The sequence below is a fragment of the Rhinatrema bivittatum genome, chromosome 7 (genome assembly GCF_901001135.1).
Source record: "Rhinatrema bivittatum chromosome 7, aRhiBiv1.1, whole genome shotgun sequence".
NCBI lineage: Eukaryota > Metazoa > Chordata > Amphibia > Gymnophiona > Rhinatrematidae > Rhinatrema > Rhinatrema bivittatum.
Window position 1 is genome coordinate 9,975,203 of NC_042621.1, and position 20,610 is coordinate 9,995,812.

Consider the following 20,610-nt stretch of genomic DNA (forward strand, 5'->3'; position numbering starts at 1 on the left):
ATAATACCCCATATTTTCCTGCGGCGTAGGTACTGGGATCACAGCCCTCATCCTGAGAAGCCTTAGAAGTGTAATCTTCACTGCCTGCTTCTTGAGCTGGGAGTGGCAAGGAGACATCATGAATATGTCCTGAGGAGTGCTGTGGAATTCCAGCACATATTTTTCTCATATGACTTCCAATACCCATTTGTAAAAGTGATCTTGACCCACCATTGGTAAAAGACAGACAGAAGACCTCTTTATCTCCTCGTCCCGAAGGTGGGTAGGTAAATTTTCAATGGGGGGGGGGGGGGAGTTTCGGGATGAGCCTGAACCCGAACCTGCCCCTCTCTTGGGCTGCCGGATACGAAAGGACTGAGACCTCCCCAAGGAGTCGAGGCCTCTGAAATGTCAAATTTCTATAGGACAAAAACGCTGGGAACCCCTGGAATGACCTCTCATAGGCGAGGGGTGCTGTGACTACTTCCTCTTATCTTCTGGTAACCAGGGAAGTGGAGATTTGCCCTATTTACTGGCCAGCTTTTCCAGCTCGTTCCCGAATAGCAGTGATCCTTTAAATGGCGTCTTTGTAAGAATGGCTTTGGAGGTTGCGTCAGCTGACCAATTCCGCAGTGATAGCTGTCATCTGACCACCACCACCACTGAGGCCACTACTCTGGCTGAAGTACGGACTAAATCTGAGCCCATGTCTGCTAAAAAGTGGCAACGGGTTTGGAATTCACCCGAGTCATCCAACTCCTGAGAGAGAAGTAGACATGAACAAGCCACCAGAGCGAAACAAGAAGCAATCTGTAAGGTCATTGCTACTGCGTCAAAGGCTTGTTTGAGGATAGACTCAATCTATCTATCATGTGAATCCTTTAAGGCCACTCCTCTCTCCTCTGGGCCTTAAAGTTGTTTGCTTAGAAACGGCACAAACCAGTGCATCCACTTTAGGGAAACGCAAATGTTCTCTTACCGCCAGGTCCAGAGGGTATAGAGCTTCCAACGCTCGACCCCCTTTAAAACTTGCTTCTGGGGCATCCTATTCTGAGTCAATCAACTTCTGGATGGAGTCCACCAGAAAGTAGAAAAAAGCTTTCTCCAAGGAAATCAGATTTTGATTCTTCTTTGGTTCAGTCATAGAATCTGCCCCAGGAACTCCCAGCATCTTCAGGGTCTGGGAAATCAGGGCCGGCAATTTGTCTCTGTGAAAGAGCCATATCATAATCCAATACGGTTCCAACCCGGGGGGGATTTCCCCATTTTCCAAGGAATCTGGATCCTCCTCTTCTTCCATGCCATCCGAATCCCAACCACAGATACCCCTGGTAAGGCAAGGCATGCCTCGGGGTCTGCTTGTAGGACTGGGAGAAGGAAAGGTTACCGGATGATGTTCTGTCCGGACAGAGGCAAATAAGGCAGCAGACTATGCCTGTACGAAGGCTTGTAGCCCCTGGAAAAACTCCACCCGAGAAAAGGCAGCCGGGTCCATGCATAGTCCAGGAGGTACTGGGGTGGGGGCAGCTGAATGTCCCTCTCCCACGGATGACCCAGTTAAGGATGTACTCAGATCTGGTGTACTGCCAGTTAAGGCTGTGACCAACCCATCATCTGAATGGGAGGAGCCTGGCTTAGCGAAGTCCGAGGAGGTCAACTCTCCTTGGGCTTCCTCACAGTGCTGACCATAAGTTGGAATCCAGGTCAGGCTGTGAAGCCCTAATATGACAAGCAATGCAGAGAGTAAGGCGTTTAGGTTTCTTGGTTGCCGATGCCATTGTCAGCGGTAGTTGTGCGTTCAATCGGCTCAAGCTTAAAAATGTATGTGTACAGATTTCGAGTGTCTAGGTGGGGCATGGCAAGACACATGCACAGCCCATGCACACAGTTCTTCCTGTATCGCATTTTCAACATTGCGTGTGTAGGGTCACGCCCGACGTCATGTGCAATGCGCATAGTGACATCCTATGGAGGGTAATAAAGCACGCATAGAAACGTGTGCAAGATGGTGCTGCTGAGGCCTACCATGCGGTAGGCCGATCAAGCCTACAGTGGGGCCTAGCCCACTGGGAGCTGCTCAACTCACTTGGAAGCACAATTCCCCTTACTCCAACGGGAGTGGGAACGTCGGTACGGTGAGCATGGAGATTGGATGAGGGGGGGGGGGGAGCCCTATCGAAAATCCCTCGAATCGTCTCGGAGTCGGAAGGTTCATCTTCTGGTTTTGTTTTTTGGGGGTTTTTTTTTTTAACTTACCTTGGCTCAGCGCTTACCGGCTGAGTACAGAAAACGGTCTTCAGCTGCGGGGGGAGAGGGTTTTGGCCGTCACTGCCACGCTCAGCTTCCTGCACCTGCTGCCTAAGCAGCAAAGTCCACGCCGGGAACCGGCTTCCGGACCAAGGCGCACCTCTGAGGGATCTCGGAAATTGCCTCAGGAATTGTCAACTGGGGGAGGGACCTTTAGGCATCAGAGCAGGAGAGCGGGGCTCAATTTTCTCCAATTTAGAATGCAGAATTTCTCCTTACAAAAGGTATAACAATTCCCATAGGGAGAGGTACGTCCACCATCTGCTGGAGAAGGAGAATACTGGTGGGCTGAGGTCATGGCAGTTTTACAGCCTTACTCCGTCTCCATCTGCTGGCAGGGGAGCATAACCCATGGTCCTGAGTCCATCTGGCTACACGCTAGGAAACTGTGGATATTGCAAAAAGAATTTGCAGGTATCACTAGAGGAAAATGTGTGGGGACTTTGAGAAATGAAAAACCTCCACTACAAAAATTGCATTTTTACATTATAATGCTTCCATTCTACTAAATGGCGATGAGCGTTGGGATTCCAAGTAAATATTTTGGCGACCATTATTAGAGCAAAGACTAATCTTTCACCCCCACCCCCCAGAGATGTCCATCATGAGGGGTAAAAGGAATAGCCTACTGGTCAGAGCAATGGCTCTCAACTCAGTCCTCAGGACAGACCTAGCCAACCAGGTTTTCAGGATATCCACAATGAGTATGCATGAGAGCAATCTGCACACAAAACAGGCAATGCACGCAAATCTCTCTTGTGCATGCTCACTGTGAATATCCTGAAAACCAGACTGGATATTTTGGGTGTGGTCCCAAGGACTGGGTTGAGAACCTCTGGGTTAGAGCAATGGGCTGAGAACTAGGGAGATCAGAATTCAAATCCCATCCTCCCCGCCTACATTACACTTGTGACCTTGGGGAAAATCGCATTTATCTCCCCTTCTTGGACTCTTTGGGGAAGGGACTTATTGTATCAGAATGCTAGTTGCCTTAAGCAATATTTGGAAAGGCAGGCAAGCAAATCAAAAACCAAAATAAATACTTACGGTAGATTTGGATGGCAGTGTTAATCTTGTGGGTCCACCTTTTCTTTGCTGCAATGTGAAGCATGGTATTAGCAAAAACAACCCCAAAAAGAACAGGCTCGCTCCAATACATTTTCTTCTCACATGCTGAATTCCGATCCCCAGCACTATGAGTAAATAACCTTATGAATGTAAACTTAATTAAACCCACAAAATTGTGAATACCCAGGAGTTGATTCTTCATGCCATACTGGTTATAATTACTTCTAAGGCAGAAATTAGACAACTTCCTTTCATCAAATGAGCAGTGGGAAATTTATGTAGCTGTCTTGCCACCAAATCTGACCTGCTTTGCAAATTAAAAAAAACTATTCTTTGGAAAACTGCATGAACTGGACAGCATCTGCAGAAAACTGAACCTATTCCCAGAGTTTCTCAGGCCAGGGAAAGTCACCTGGTCCTATGCAGCCATTTGGGGGATTTTATCACCCAAGGCAAAAAGGGGACTCCCTTACTCAGCCTGGCACCTCCTTCTGGGGTCTTAATAACTGGTTGTGTGTGTGTGTGTGCTGAGGGGGGATGGCAGAAATGTATCCCCCTTTCTTCTTTGCTGCCAAATTACAAAAATAATTCAAGGTAGCTGAATAGCTCAGTTACTGCAAGGGTACAACCAGCATTACTGTCATTTGCAGGGCTCTGAAGGTTTCTGCTGCACGTACAAGTAGCACGCAGAGCCCCCTCTGTAACCCAAGCTCTTGTTTCTTTTGTGTAGCCATTTAAAGAAGGCTACAGGAGAGCCATGCGCAATTCTTTTGGTCTACAGAAATCTTGTTGGCAGGGCGACCTTACCAGCTCTTTTAACTCCCTCTGTCTGTCACACAGCTGCTCGTACATTTTCTTTCCCACGTCTGTGCTTTCCAGGGTAGAGATGATCTGCAGTTGAGTGTCATTGTTCTCGATAATGTTGTACTCTAGCATCAAGCAGAGAATCTAGCGGCGGAACAAGGTGACAGTGTCGAGAGTGTTTTTTTTTTTGCAGGTAAATTGCACTTATGTAAAGTTATCACAGCCGGCGGCAGCGCAAGCTCCCTGATCACTGTCCCTATTAACCAACGCTCACCAACTTTGACCTGCAAGGGATTGCATGCGTTTGAGCGGTAGGGCCTGGCTCCCCCCCCAAGTCCAATATCAGCAAAGTTCCGAGCCTTTGCTGAGAAAACACAGCCAACGGTGCCGAGGTGGAGACTGAACGGCTTTGCATGAATAAACAGACGATGTTGCGGGGAGAGGCAAATGTCTCCCAACCATGTTTGTAACCAAGCTTTGAATCTCTCATTTGTATAATTACACTGCAGCTCGGCAACATTTCAGAGTAATTAGGTTATTAATAGATAACCCAGCTTCAGCATCTAAGCCCTACGCTGGTCTACAATCTCCATAGATGGCCTGAGGTAGATGCTGTATCATTAGCACATGTATAGTAGTGAGGGGAGATTCATTTTAGTATTACCACCTCATTTGCTTCCTTCTCGCATAAAAATATTAAGGCCACAGAGTGTCTTACCTCTACCATGGTTTGATTGCCTCTCAAGGCAAGCAGCATACAAGGCCCCAGTTTGTTTTCAGCCAATGAAATCAGGAACTTTTTTGTTTTGTAACACGATCCCATTAAAATATGGACCTGTGTGGGGTGGGGGAAGAGGTAAAAGGAGGAGAGTAGACCAGAATTATACACAAGATGCAACTAGGGTATTTCCTTGGCATCTGTACATGGATAAGTCCACCAATCTCCAACAACAGGTAAATCAGAAATTTCAGTTAGAAACTGTCCTGCCATGGTGTAAATAGCTTAACTTGCTTTAGAATGGAATAGCTGTGGATAAATTGAAGGCGTCATGAGGAACTCATGCCAATGACCTCAGAGAGACGATTGTTCCAGAGGACAGAATGAAGCCTTTGTATAAGGGAGGCCCCAAGACCTAAAAAATTATTTTTTTCCCCAAACTAAGGGGGTCATTTTTCAAATCGCATTAGGGCCCTAATGCCCACAATAACGCATGCGATGAATTACGCATCGCGAGATGCTTATGCCAACTTGAAAGACTTAGTCAAGTGGGAGGAGTTTGGGCGGAGTAAATGAAAACGAGGGGTGATAATGTTGTGTGAGATACCATAACGCACGCTATCACGGGATTTAACGCTGGAAATAACTACATCCTTTTTCCCGGCGATAAGCCTGCGATAGCTGTGCATTATGGCCGTTTTGGACTTAACGCACAGCTGAGATGAGATTTGTACAATGCACTCTCAACCTAGCTTGATGCACTCTCTACCTGGGTGCTATCAAACTAGGGCGAGAGTACATTGTACAAATCTCATCTCTGTGCACCTTTCCTCACTCCAAATCACATCAAATCTTCACTGATGTGCACTGGGCTGTTTGTACCTCGGACTGTGCATGTTAAAACTGCCCCACAAAACCTAGCCCACCACCAAAACCTCACCCCCAGTTACTAGTTGCCCATCTTATTGTCTCTCGCTCTCTCAATTAAATTTTATAGCAAAATGATACATCTATGCCTAAGTGAGGATTGCTTAGTAAGTAGGAAGCTCCTACTGTAAGACCTGATATTTTATTTATTTATTTTTTGAACAGGCAATTCCTTTGAGCAGAAATTGCCATAAGACTATGCACCAGAGCTACAAACAATGGAGAAGTAAGTTCAGAACATAAGAAATGCCATATTGGGTCAGATGAAAGGCCTATCAAGTCCTGCATCCTGTTTCCAGGTCACAAGTACCCGGTAGAATCCTAAAGAATAGATCCAATCCTTCTTGCTTATAACCAGAGATAAGCAGTGGCTTTCCCAAGTCTACTTGGCCAATAGTGGTTTATGGATGTTTCCTCCAGGAACTTGTCTAGACCCTTTTTAAACACAACTACACTAAGGGGTAAATTTTCAAACTATGCGAATAGGCCTACTTTTGCTGGCGCATCAGGCGCAAGCAAAAGTACGCTGGATTTTAGTAGATACGCGCGGAGCCGCGCATATCCACTAAAATCCTGGATCGGCGCACGCAAGGCTATGAATTCTGTATAGCCGGCGCGCGCCGAGCCGCGCAGCCTACCCCCGTTCCCTCCAAGGCAGCTCCGAAATCGGAGCGGCCTCGGAGGGAACTTCCTTTTGCCCTCCCCTCACCTTCCCCTCCCTTCCCCTACCTAACCCACCCACCCGGCCCTGTCTAAGCCCCCCCCTTACCTTTGACGGGGGATTTACGCCTCCCGGAGGGAGGCGTAAATCCCCACGCGTCAGCGGGCCTCCTGCGCGCCGGGACGCGACCTGGGCGCGGGTCCGGAGGGCGCGGCCACGCCCCCGGGCCGCCCCGGGCCGTAACCACGCCTCCGGGTCCGCCCCCGAAACGCTCCCGGCACGCCCCCCAAACGCCGCGCGGTTCGGGCCCGCCCCCCGACATGCCCCCGACACGCCCCCCTCGGAGAACCCCGGGACTTACGCGAGTCCCGGGGCTCTGCGCGCGCCGGTGAGCCTATGTAAAATAGGCTCACCGGCGCGCAGGGCCCTGCTCGCCTAAATCCGCCCGGATTTGGGCGGATTTAGGCGAGCAGGGCTCTTAAAATCCGCCCCTAACTGCTTTTACCACCACTTCTGGCAATCTCACAATTTTGTGTGCTGAGTGAAAAAATACTTTATCTGATTTGTTTTGATTGTACTATCTATTATCTCTATCATATCTACTTTAAGCTGTCTCTTCTCCAGATTAAAGAGCCTTTCCTCATAGGGGAGCCGTTCCTTGCCCTTTTCTGTACCTTTTCTAGATCCACTATATCTTTTCTGAGATGGAGGTGACCAGAATTACACACAATACCAGAAGTGCAGTTGCACCATGGATTGATACAGAGGCATTCTAATATCCTCAGTTTTATTCTCCATTCTTTTCCTAATAATCCCTAGTATTCTACTTGCATTTTTAACCGCCACCATTCTCTGTGCCAAGGTTTTCAAAGTACTGACTACAATGATTCCAAGATACTTTTCCTGGGAGGCAACGCCTGATATGGAAACTAGCATTGTGCACCTATAGTTTGGATTACTCTTCCTGATGTGCATCCCTTTGCACTTGTCCACATGAAATTTCATCTGCCATTTAGATGCCTAATTCCGTAGGTCTGGCAAGGTCCTCTTGCAATTCCTCAAAATCGGCTCATGATCCAACAACTCGGAATAATTTTGTGCCATCTGCGAATCTGATCACCTCACTCCTCATTCCCTTTTCCAGGTCATTTATAAATATATTAAAAAGCTCAGGGCCCAGGACAGATCCCTCGGTCACGCCATTATTTTCCAATGCTCCATTTACAAGACCTAGAGAAAGCTGTTGTAAGAATCTAGGAATATGCTTTCATTTCACGTTATAGTACGCTAGGCCATGGCAAAAGGAGGGGATGTAAGGAGTGACCCTGTGCAGGGAATAGTGAAATGCAACACAAAGCTATCGGGCCCTGTACTGAAATCTACATACAATACATAGGCACACATTACATACAGATGCATAGCCACGTATATACTTTGGACATCTAACCCCCATCTAATATGAAGGGTGTTAGCTTTTCAGGACAATCCCCCTCCCTCCTCAAACAGGAGAAATGGTTGACACCCCGGTGCCTGCAAAGCTCACTAGAGATGCAAACATTATATTCTCTTCTAGGCCCTCCTGGGGGTCCCTCTTTTCTTCAGATACTAATGTGAAGGGTTGTTTTTCCCAGTCTGTCTCTTTGGGGAAAAAAGGCTCAGGACATCTGGCCCTAAGTAACATTCCTGCTATCCCCATGCCCCCCGTGGCTATACTCCGAGTACGTAAGCAGCGGGATTCCTTAGCCGAGCAGCCTCCTCCTCCTGCCTCTGAGTGCCAAGAAGCTGCTGAGTGGTTATGAGAAACGGCCTGCGTTTGTAAGAAAGGAATTACAGTCAGCAAGAGGAGGACAAAAGGAACTAAGCAAGAAAACACTGCAGTTCTCAAGAAAAGTTCCCCCGGGCTGCAAATTCAGAGGTCTCTGTACTAAGCATCTTGGTCTTTAACTTTCAAAAGGATCTCATCACCTAAATAAGGGCGTAGCTGGCCAGATCCAAGGTTTTGGAAATTTACCTCTGTTAAGCACGAGGATTCAGGGCTGTCCAGCTGCGGGGATAGGGTGGGAGATGGAGGCGAGATCTCTCCTGGAGAGCTGATTCGATACCTCCGATCCCCACTCCCCTCCTGCCCAATAACAGCAAAACTTGCGGGAACTGACAGCCCCCTCCCCCCCCCCCCCCCCAGATTTCCCCGTCCCTTTCTCTTCTGCCCGTTAGCCTCAAAATATGTGAGGGTCTGATATCCCCCTCAATAACCTCCTCCCCTCCTGATCTTCAAAATAAGTGGCTCCCAATCCCCTCCCCCCCAAATAAACCCTCCCCATGCAGAGCCGGCAGGAAGAGTCAGCCTTACCTCCCGCCGGCCTGGCATCCATCGCTGCTGGGATGCTTAGGTGCTGGACAGGCAGAAGGTAAAGATGTGTCCCGCTGGCTCAGCATGGGAAAGTCTTCTGAAGACTGACCGGGCTTGTCAGGCTCTGCAGGTCTTGAGGGTACCAGGTGGGACGGAGGGGAGAATCACAGCCTTGTGCTGGGCTCTTTTAAAGGAAAGGACTTAGCCCACGAGCACAGATTTTCAGCACTGAGCGGCTAAATTTAGACTACCGAGGAAGAGCAGCCTACGCCCGGGCCAATTAGGTTTTCGGTGGCTAGAAATCGGGCTGATTTTCAGCCGAAAATCCACTTGGCTGGGTTCGACTGAAAATCAGCTTAACCTAACTGGGCAAAACTTGCCCGGGTAAGTTAGGCGCTCTGGCCCTTTTTGAAAACTGCCCCCCTTCTACCATAAGACACTAAACGAGAAAAGCTCGGTAGCACATCGGTGTTTTGATCCAGTTGCATTTAGAACATGCTGCAAGACGTTCTCCCATTTCCAGCCTGGGATAAAGCATGCAGAGTCAACTCAAGCCGTCAGGGGCCACTGCCCTTACGGCAAAGAACCAAAAACCTCCCGTTACTGCAAACACGTACCATACTGGCAAAAAGCTCTCCGTCGTCGTCACACGCCACTCCGCCGGGGCTGTAGAGCTGGAACCAGCCGTCTTTGCCGGCTCGAACGCTCAGCAAACACGAGTGCACCTGAAAGGCAAAGCAGAGGTGCTTGCTCCAGTTTCCGCAACAAACGGTGCCGGCCAGACTGCGTCATCGCGAGGTCCCACTGCGTAGGATAGGTGGGCGGGTGACGCGCTCTTCCATTTGGAGGGACGTTCAAGTCCTCATAGACAGGACAGGTGAACTCTCCCACAACATACGGACTCAAGTTACCGGCTACAGCAAGCAGAAAGAGGCTTATTTCGCATAAGCGGAAGACATGTCCATGGTATAAGTTTAACGATTTTGTTCAAAAGGTATTAGGGTTGATAATTGCCTGGGGTCACAAGCTACTCCATTAGGTCGATGTCCACATCTGTGGGCTTTGCACCAACACTGTTTTTGAAAAATACATACACGTGCACACTCTTATGATATCCAAAGAAGGGGCTAATATGGGCTTGAAAGCTCATGTCACATCTTTGGATTTTTTTCGTTTCAATACTGGTCCAATTAAAGGTATCACTAACTACACATTTGTTTGCATGCGTGTAAAGCTAGATTTCTGATCTCACTACCCAGGCCTCAAAAAAAAAAAAAAAAGCAGGAACACATCTTATTGCATGCAATGGTATAAAATGGCTCAGCTGGGCCCCCTGGTCATGGAGGCTACATGGTTACTCTATATCTGGGGCCAAAAAAAGCTGTTCAAACTAAAACTGTCCCCATAACCGTAGACCAGGTCGCCACGCCTGTCTGAGCTCCAGCCCCTTCCCTGCTGCGCCCTCGATTTAAAGACCAAACCAATCCTCACCTCTTGTCTCGGGTCCTCGGCGAATCTCTGAATCACGTACTTCAGCTCCCTAGAAGTCAAGCAAACCGTGCATCAGGGACAAACTCCTCTGCACACAGCAGTGGATTTCGACAAAATTTCATTTTTACAGGATATTCTCAGTTTGGGGTTGTTTTTTTTGGGGGTTTTTTTTGGGGGGGGGGGGGAGGTGTCAGGAGCAGTTTAGAAGAAATACTGCCACATTTCAAAACTCCCTAGAAAAGTATGGGCCGGATTTTCAAAAGGTTACGCACGTCGCCGGGCCTATTTTAAAAAGGCCCGGCGACGCGCCTGTAAAGCCCCGGGACGCGTGTAAGCACCGGGGCTTGCAAAAAAAAAGGGGCGGGGAGGGGGCGGTCCGGGGGGGTCAGGATCCTGGCACAGCAGCCGTATTTGCCGCCGTGCTGGGGATCGTGCGCCGGCAGTCGGCCGGCGTGCGCAACTTGCGCCTGCCCGGAGGCAGGTGCAAAAGGTAAAAACAATTTTGGGGGGGGGGGGCAGATAGAGTAGGGCTGGGGGGGGGAAAAGGTTAGGGGAAGGGGTGGGAAGGTCAGGTTAGGGGGAAGGGAACGTGGGAAGGCCGCGCGGCTCGGCGCACAATTGTGCACCCCCTTGCGCGCGCCTGCGCAAGTTATAAAACCGGGCGTACGTATGGGCACGCCGGGTAGCGCGGCACATGTACGCCCACGTGCAACCTTTTAAAATCTATCCCTATGCGTTTCTGGAAGTCCATGTCAAGGACACAGCTTGCTTAAAAGCAGAGTTGGAATAGACGCCCCCTGAGGAGAGCCAGTTTCAGAGCTCGCTCACCAGCCAAAGATCTTTCTCCTGTGGCCGCTGCGTGATTTACTATGCAGGCGACACGCGTTAACACTGAGAGAGAGAACGTTATCTATCTGCACCTGCCAAACACGCATCGCATTCTGGTAGCAAAGCATCACTACTGAACGAGCTGCAGTGCACACAACTTTCATCTATTCCAAGGCTGCAAAGAGACATTTTTTGAACATACTCACTTGGTAAATTTTTCATGTGCAAGAGCCCTGTAATTGTAAAAAAACAAACAAACAAAAAACATTTTCAGAAGCTTGATAAAGTGGACTTTAATGCTCTTCAATAATTTAAGATATTTATTTCCCCCGATACAGTGCTGGGGTAACAGCCAGTCTATGGCATCACTGTTGAGCTAAAGCGTGTGTGGCACCTGATCGATGGCTCACTGGTCTGTCTGCTAATAATTGGGTTCTGACGAATAGCTCATACCTTTACTACAGGCCATTCAACAGCGCAAAGATGAAATCTACAAGCTAAACACGGAAGGACTGTGAATACTGATCCACGTGGTAGCTGAACAGCGTGATTTCTGCATCCACAATCCTCCCCCAAATCAGTCGATCAGAGAATGGCCAATTCAAGGGTTACAGCCCATATATATATATATATAGCCCGGCATTTGTCCGAGATACGGGCACATATTTAGGTGTGAACTGGTTCCTTTTCTGCATACTGTTAATGACTGCTCCCAGAGATGGGCAACCCTCTGCACCAGGCCATGTGGAGGATCGGGGGTTGGATCTCTGCGTTGGCCGGGGGATGCTACGGAGGCAGTGCTCACAACACCTGTGAGAGGAAAGGGTGCCTTAGTCTTGGCGCCAATGGTGACGCACGAGACGGCTGGCTTTACGCGGGAGGAGCCCTGTTGCGCGGCCCCTGGTGGAAGACCGTCGCTGAAATGACTGAGCTAATTATTTTGAGGGGTTCCTATAAAATAGGGTAAAAAAAAACCAACCAAAAACCCAGGTGTTTGTGAATGGAGGCTCATGCACTGTTGCCCAAGAAAGTCAGGTTTCGATTGAGCCCAAAATATTTAAAAAAAAAAGAATAAAGGCTTAAGAGTGAAATTGATCATATAGAATTAACAGGGAAAAAAAAACCCCCCCTACCATCACAGAAATAAAGTTAGTTAAACACAATTTCACCTCCCTGTCTTATTTTTTCAGAGGGCCCAGATGTGTTCATTAACTCCAGTGCAATTAAAGTTAGGCCACAGCTTCTGTAATTAGTATGGCACATGAGCAGGCAATTAAAGCGTCCTTCTGTAAGGCGCATTGCATCATTCGTGACACTCTGCGAGGCTTCTCCCCCGGGATCTCACTGGAGGCGCGGGCTGGGCAGATGACGCCAATGTTTTCACTGAGCTCCCCTTCGCAGGCGCTCAGGTACAGAGGCACTGGACCTCCCTGTTTCACGCTAGCAGGTCACCTGAGGCACGGTAAGCCTGCAAATTGCACAATTATACATGGTAATTTCTCCCTACTGAGATTTACCTTTTCTGACAGCCCGGCTCATTAATAGGTTTCTGAGGGAGCTCTCCCGTTCTTTAAAGTTGTAATGAGGATCCTCAGTACCAGCAAAACACAGCAATTTGAGCCTTTTAAGTTTCAGCTGTATTGACAAAACAAACGTTCTCGGCAGATTTGCGGGCTGCCTTTTTCCCCCACTGGCTCTCCCCCTTTGAATTTCCAGTTTCTCTGTTTGCCATGAAGTTCAGCTTTGGGATAGGGGAGAAGCGCTGCTTCCGGCATCCGCCATTGCAAGAAAACCCCCCCCCCCCCCCCAAAAAAAACCCAATCCGATCAAGAAGCATGGCTCCCTCCCAACTTAAACACACAGAGCAGCTCTCTGGATCTGAACTTACTCCTTGGGGAATGGAATAGGTTGAAGCAGGCTGGCCAGTGCTGGTCTCCAGTCATCGTAGTCTGACCTGCAATACAAGAGGGAAAGCATCTTGAGTCCCAAGCTCACTTCAGGTGGATTCAGCCAGGCCCGGCAACTAGGTCTCTGATTCGCCCTCCCCTCCCCTATTTGAAAATCCAGATTTGAAATATTACTGATGTCAGAAATTGATTATATGGGTGGAGGGTATCGAAATCTCCCCCATAAACCCGAGAACGAGCTGTCCCAGTAGTGTATTTTATTTATTTTATCCTCCTGCTCCCTGGGTTTCCAGCTCAACTGACCCCGGCCTCTTGATAGCATTAACCCCACCGTGAACCTTCATTCGGAATTACCCCCACCCATCACAGCGATAATCCTGTCAGCCTGGGCGCTGCGTTCAGCCACTGGACATCGCTACTGCGCGATGGTGGGGAACTCCCTCCAATCCCTGGGAACGGGAACGCCGCCTTCGCAACATCCCCCAGCCCCATTCAGCGGAAGCCGAACCCAGGTCTTCTGCTTGGCATTACTGGTCAGTGAAGCCACCGGGCTGGCCCTGACTACCTTTGTTTTTTGGGGGGTTTTTTTTGTTAAAACTTGCATCTCAAAAATGTATGTGTATACAGCACCATTTTACTCATTCATAAAATACATGCACGAAGCGCAATTATATCCCGCCTTTTCACCTTTGAACTGCGCTTTGCTACGTTAAGGCCATTACCAGTTACTGTTCTCGTGTATTTGCTCTCTTCAGGACTTCCTGGTCCTTTCCAGCGCCGCCTGTTGCAACCTGCTGCATAAAGCTTTCCCAACCCAGCTCATAAAACCATGAACTTTTTCCTGAATGTGCGAGAATGCTGCACTGTGCTATTACCTTACTTCCCAGGACTGATCTAGCCGTACATGCGGGAAAGGTCCGGACGGCCCGGGCAACGGTGAGGTGAAGCCTACTGAAGGAATAGCGACCTTGTGGTTCAGTCGCCTCTTCTCTCGCTGTCACCCCCCACCTGTGACCTTGGGCAAGCCGGTTTACTGCCCACTGTCTCGGACACTCACTCAGATTGGTAAGCTCTCTGGGGCAGTGACTTACTGTACCTGAGCTACTAATTCTGCTGTGAGCTACCTTTGGCATCATCGTTTGGAAAGACTGGCTAAAAATCTTCTTCACTCAACCCACAATAAAGCTCTGGAATTTGTTGCCAGAGGATGTGGTTAGTGCAGTTAGTGTAGCTGGGTTTAAAAAAGGTTTGGATAAGTTCTTGGAGGAGAAGTCCATTAACGGCTATTAATCAATTTTACTTAGGGAATAGCCACTGCTATTAATTGCATCAGTAGCATGGGATCCTCTTAGTTTTTGGGTACTTGCCAGGTTCTTATGGCCTGGATTGGCCTCTGTTGGAAACAGGATGCTGGGCTTGATGGACCCTTGGTCTGACCCAGCATGGCAATTTCTTATGTTCTTAAAAATCCTAAAGTTATTGTTGTTTAAAGCAAAGAGAAAAAGAAGCTACAGCTCTACCAAGCGGCAGCTGACCTTGCTGGAGAGAGGTTGTTAGGGTGTGAAGACTCTGCATTCAGTTACAGATGCATCCCATATTTGTTTTTTCTTTTTGAACGCTAAATTTTAAATAAATTAAAAAATGGAAAAAAAAAAGCAGCAGAAGTGGCATGGAAAAGTGCCAGTCTCCCTCCAGTCATTTTCAGCGGCCTTCCATTTGCACTCTTGGGTGCATGGGCAGAATGGCGCCCTTAGAGCAGAGGCAGCCAACTCCAGTCCTCAAGAGCCACAAAGAGGACGGGGTTTCAGGATATTCCCAATCAATATGCATGAGATCTATCTGCATGCTCTGCCTCTATTGTATGCAAATTTTTCTTATTATGGATATCCTGAAAACCAGGCCTGGTCTGTGGCTCTTGAGAACTGCAGCTGGACACCGTTGCTTTAGAAAACTGTCTACTGGACCAAACTGCAAGTCCAAAAGCAAATACAGAACAAAACTGGAAGTGTTTTCATCTCTCTTCTTTCAAAATATACATAGTTTTTTTTAAATGTGGCATCATGTGTGTTACCACAGTACTCTGAAGTGCCAACACCATCTCATCCTACAGTGTAATCTGGCTGCAAACCATTTACTAATGGGCTCAGCTGTGGCCTTGAGGCTGCCAAGACGTTGAGGACTTAGCTGCCTGTGTATCTATTGCAGAGTTTATCCTTGCGTTAAGCAGCTTCCAGAACAACCCAACCAGAGGACTCGCACGCTCAGAGCTTATGCGAAAAATCACGTACAACTGCGTCAACAAACCTCAATTTATTTTTCAAGGCCATTAAAGATGCACTTTAAAAATATATATATTTATACTGCAAATCCGTCAGAGACCACCGCTGGCCAGATGTGGCCAATATTCCTGGACAGCAGCCCTATCAGTCAGATTTAACCTGGTCTATATTGAAAGGCATGGCGTGTGTCTGCGTGTTGGACGTTTTGTGACATCAGCAAGGCCTTGGGGCTGCACAACTGCTTCAGGGCCTGCTTTAAAAGGTCAGAGCCAGAGAAGCCTCGGCACTGAGAAAAGACAGACACAGCAGGAAGCTGCCGCCTCTTACACTACTCTCCATGCTAGGCTGAGAGCCGAGAGAAATATTTCTTCCGCCGCGAGGGACTTATTCCAGCTTCTCCTTCCATTGCCTAGGGTAGCGTCGCCTAAGCCATCCTCCCGCATTGCTGTCAAGCTGCGTTTGCTGCACTCCAGACACTCCCCTTGCCGCCTAAGAAAGGTGACCGGCCGTGCAGCTGCAAGGTAACAGCTGGCTTCCATCCTAGCTGTTTAACATTTCCTGTTCCCAGAACGGGAGACGAAGTGCCTCTTTCAGAACACGAAATCTATGCTACATAGTTCCACAGTGTGACCTATAATCTCTCTCATTATTCTCTTACCCCTTCTATTTTTTTACTTTTTTTTTTTGCAGCCTCCAAGCTAACAGAAGTGCGGTAATCACGTGCCCAGCTCTGCAGCCTTCTCGCCTGAGCTTGTGAGGTAATTCTCATTTGGGAGCAATGCAATAAATCCGTGCGGGGAAACAGGCACTCAATGTTCAGTGCCCACTTTCCTAACACGTTCCCTCCCCAGCCACCTCTCCTGGGCCCACGATTGAATATTTAATTGAGGGGGGGGGGGGGGGTCGCACTGACAAGGAGGCACTAGAACAAATGTGCACCCTCTGGTGCCTCCTTGGCAGCAGGCCACCCAGGAGAGGTGGCTGTCAGCGGGTTAGGAAAATGGACGCTCAATAACTCAGCATCCGGCTCCCTAACCCGACCACAGCATACCTTTTTTTTTTTAAACCTTGTGGTTCCTCCGAATCAATATTGCCACGATATTAAGTCGGAGGATGTACAGAAAAAGCAGTATTTGGGCTGCTCAGAAAGGGGCGACGGCGAGAGAGTGCCAATACACTCGGTGCAGGGTTAAGAAGAACAACGGGAGCAGAATACTAGGGCAGCGTTCCGCTCCCGAGCTGGTGATGGATTAAATAGGAGATCCCGTATGCTCAACCAGCCAGCAGGGAAGACAACCTAAAAGAGGAAGACAACAGAAAATAAGATAAGAACTTACGTCGTTCCATACTGAGTCAGACCAAAGGTCCGTCAAGCCCAGTATCCTTTTTCCAGTCCAGGTCACAAGAACCTGGCAGGATCCTGAAGGGTAGAGAGAGATTCCAAGCTGCTTATCCCAAGAATAAGCAGTGGATTTCTGCAACTCCACCTTAATAATGGCTAATGGACTTTTCCTCGAGGAACTTGTCCAAATCTTTTTTTTAAACACAACTACACTAACAGCATTCACCACATCCTCTGGCAACAAATTCCACAGCTTAATTATGCACTGCGTAAAAATATATTTTCTCTTATGACTTGGATAAGGCGATATGTCCTACAAGCGATCAAACAGTTGGGACAGATCTTGAGCAGTGCAGACTGGAATAACTGGGCAGACTGGATGGGTCATCTGGCCTTTACCTAAATATCGGGCCGATACAGAAAAAAGTGCGGGCGAGTGCCCGCTCTCCCAACGCGCACTCAGGCCACTCTCCTGTGTGCACGATTTAGTATCAGCCCGCATGCAAATGAGGGCCCATGGTAAAAGGAGGCGCTAGGGACAGTAGCGCGTCCCTAGCGCCTCCTTTTTGACAGGAGCGGCGGCTGTCAGCGGGTTTGACAGCTGACGCTCAATTTTGCCGTGGTTGGTTCTGACAGATACGGGTTCGGAAAACGGACGCCGGCAAAATTGAGCATCCGTCTTCCGACCCACGGGCCACCGGCCCATTTTAATTTTTGTTTTTTAATTTTGGGGCCTCCGACTTAATATCGCCATGATATTAAGACGGAGGGTGTACAGAAAAGCAGTTTTTTCTGCTTTTCTGTGCACTTCCCCGGCGCCGGCAGAAACTAACGCCAGCCTTTGGGTAGGCGTTAATTTCTGAAAGTAAAATGTGCGGCTTGGCTGCACATTTTACTTTCTGAATTGCGCGGGAATAACTAATAAGGCCATCAACAGGCATTTGCATGTTGCGGGCGCTATTAGTTTCGGGGGGGTTGGACGTGTGTTTTTGATGCGCTATTACCCCTTACTGAATAAGGGGTAAAGCTAGCGCGTCGAAAACGCGCGTCCAAACGCGGGCTAACAATGCGCTCCACTGGAGCGCACTGTACTGTATCGGCCCATATGTTTCTATGCCCAGACAGAGTCTCATTACCAACCTGTGTACACGACCTACAGGAAGCTTAAAATCTGGGAGGATGATCCCTGAAAGGAATCATCGGGTTCAGGATCGGGCAGGGGAAGGGAAGCTCAAGATGTCTTCGCTCCCTGCCTACTTTATATCCTGTATCATCTCTGCCCCTCCTTCATTTTGCCTTGATCTTTCCTTCACTGCGATATCATCTCCTGTGGGCAGAATCCTATCCTGCGACTGCCAATGCAAATCAGGCCCTTAAAAAGGAGAAGAATAGTGAATGACAGCAGATAAAGACCAATAGGGCCTACCCAGTCTGCCCACATTGGGTAGACGCACGTATAAGTTCCCACATGCGATCCTCCTCCTCCTCCCCCCCCCCAGCCTATCATCCGAACCCTTTTCCTACCACATCTGCCCCAGGCATGTCCAAAGTCCTCCACCGACTCCGCCGATAGGCCCATTTCAGGCCTCGTCATCTTCAACTTTCCTTCTTACAAGGCAAATACTGAAGGCAAAGCCCAGGCCCTCTTCTGCGTATTATCGTCCAAGTATAAACACTCCAAAAGTCTGCACGTGCTCATTAACGTTTGGGTTTTTAACTACGGTCCCTGGGCCACTGGAAGAGGCCCTGGTGCCAGTGCTCCGTGCAGTACGGCCTCAGGACCTGCCATGGAAGGTAGTCTGTGACCACGCCATTGGGTGGAGGCCAGGTCATCCACGGGTGGGTGGGGCTGGGGCCGTTAGCATGTGCCCAGGTCTTCCTGCAGCTGGCCGGAGATTCAAAGGGGACCTATCCCCCACCCCGGACCTGCCCAGTACTCATTAGCACAGAGAAGGGCTTCCTGCATGGTCGCTCCTGCCCTCTTGGCTGTTTGCTACTGAAAAATCTGGGTACAGCAAGTAAACAAACCAAAAAGAAGGATTCCCTGAAAGTTGGAAACACCTCCTCTCTTCCAGTGGTGAACACATGCACGGTTACTGGAAAAAAAAAAAACCAGCGCACTGCAGCTGCGAGCAGATAAACCTCTAGTGCTTCATCTTTATACCTGCAAATGCCTTTGGGCTAGAGCTAACCAATGTATGCCGCCCAAGGTAACTTCTGCACAGTACGTGCTGCAGACACCAGCCCCCGCAACCATCTCTTTTATAAACATGTATTCACGCCCTGTCTGCCTGATCCAAAGGATGACCACTCGTCTGGAAGTCCAGTTACTGATTTTGAAACATCTCCGTCAGGGAGCCAGGCATAAGTAACCACGTTCTCCTGGAACCAGCCGACTGCATGTCCAACACAGAAAGCTTGCCGAGTCCTCGACGCCCAGGTACCTGCCCATCTCACTGGGGTTTGCTTACAGCCAGAACTAAAGGCTCCTTATGCCTTTCTTTTCCGATATTGCCTTTTGCTGGCAGGGAAACTTGCTCACAAGTCATGAGCAGCTCAAACATTACTAAGCAGTCCTGGATGGACAACAGTGATAAACATGGTATGGGGGTGGGAGTTTGGGGGCGGGTGGATCTGCTCAGGCCATTCAGAGGGCCATGCGACTGTAGTGGAGGAGGCAGCAGAAACATTTCACAGCAGGAAACCCTGCGGGCTTATCAGCCAAAAGTTTCAGACCTGAAGCCCTCGTTTTCCTAGTCAGCCCAAGGAACGGAGAGCGGAAGTTCACCAGGGGCCCGTTTCTCCTGCTCTAGTGGCAGGGCGTGTATGGAGGTGGTGGTGGGGGGTGCCGCTTGGCATCTCGCTGGAGGTAGAACTGCCGTCAACCATTGGGAGCCTGCACGGCTCAAAGCCCCGAACCCAAAGGAGCAGCCCCGTCCACCTCCAGGATGCAATCCTCCAAGGTCGAAGAAGAATGCAATCCCACGTGCTGTGGGCCAAGTCTACAATCAGCAATATTTCCTGTTTTCCCAAGATATGGTGAGCCAGTTTGCTAATTGTGCCAGCTGTTACAGTGGGGGGTATGGAATGGCCTGCAAAAGCATAGTTTACAAGGATGCCACTAGCACACTGCTCCTATGTCCCACTATGCACCTGCAGGCATGTAAGCAACACATGCCCTTAGGGGATCTATTGAAACAATACCATTTTCCACAGTTTTCCTCCTTAATCTTATGTCACAATATGACCAAAGGTTAAATAAAAAATAAAATAAAAGGCCCTCAGATTCACTGTCAGAAGAACCACCAAGAGATCAGGAGAGGAGGTGAAAACAGAGTTACTCCAAGGAGTCATCTGCTTCATAAACACAAAAGATAAGTCAGCTGCCTGATGCAAGTCAAGGCGTCACACGTCCTAATGGGAACATCAGAGATTGCACGAGGCAGCGCGAGACATGAGGCGTTCGCAATGTTTATGGAAAATGAATCGAAATCCGGGAGACTAATCTGAGCACGCAGCATGCCCTGGGCATTACTCTGACCCCTGGAGAGGATGTCCACATGGGGACATTAATTAGGGAAGCAACAAAATAAAGCTTACCTAAGAGAGGAGGAGGCAGAGTCAGCCGGACTTCTGCTAAGAGTCAAACAGAAACCTACTGCGATTCGGTTTGGGAGGTTTCTGCAGTACGTCAACTTATAAACAAACTGAACACCTCTGCTGTATAAATCTTTCTGGCCACAAATGATATTCTTTAACCTGGGGATTCTAAAATATAGAAGAAATATATTCACCACGTGCTCCTGGTCGCCAAGCCAGTGCAATCTTCCCTGGCGACTGCACGTCCTCTCCAAACCTAACTCGGGGCAGCCTTCTCTCTCTCATCCATTCTATACCCACCCTCCCCTTCTCCTCCCCACCAGGTGCAGTCCACTCTCCTCCTTCAGTT

At 48.9% G+C, this 20,610-nt stretch overlaps 1 protein-coding gene across 1 annotated transcript in view; it reads right to left on the reverse strand.

Annotated features, from left to right (window-relative positions):
* CMIP (c-Maf inducing protein) overlaps positions 1 to 20,610 on the reverse strand; it is a 220,827-nt gene that overhangs the window by 19,335 nt on the left and 180,882 nt on the right. The window contains exons 11-17 of the mRNA XM_029608133.1: positions 13,022 to 13,087; positions 11,340 to 11,366; positions 10,306 to 10,354; positions 9,432 to 9,539; positions 4,877 to 4,993; positions 4,162 to 4,302; positions 3,334 to 3,381 (exon numbers count right to left, since the gene is read on the reverse strand). Of these exons, the coding sequence (XP_029463993.1) occupies positions 3,334 to 3,381; positions 4,162 to 4,302; positions 4,877 to 4,993; positions 9,432 to 9,539; positions 10,306 to 10,354; positions 11,340 to 11,366; positions 13,022 to 13,087 (556 nt within the window). The remainder of the gene's footprint in view (positions 1 to 3,333; positions 3,382 to 4,161; positions 4,303 to 4,876; positions 4,994 to 9,431; positions 9,540 to 10,305; positions 10,355 to 11,339; positions 11,367 to 13,021; positions 13,088 to 20,610) is intronic.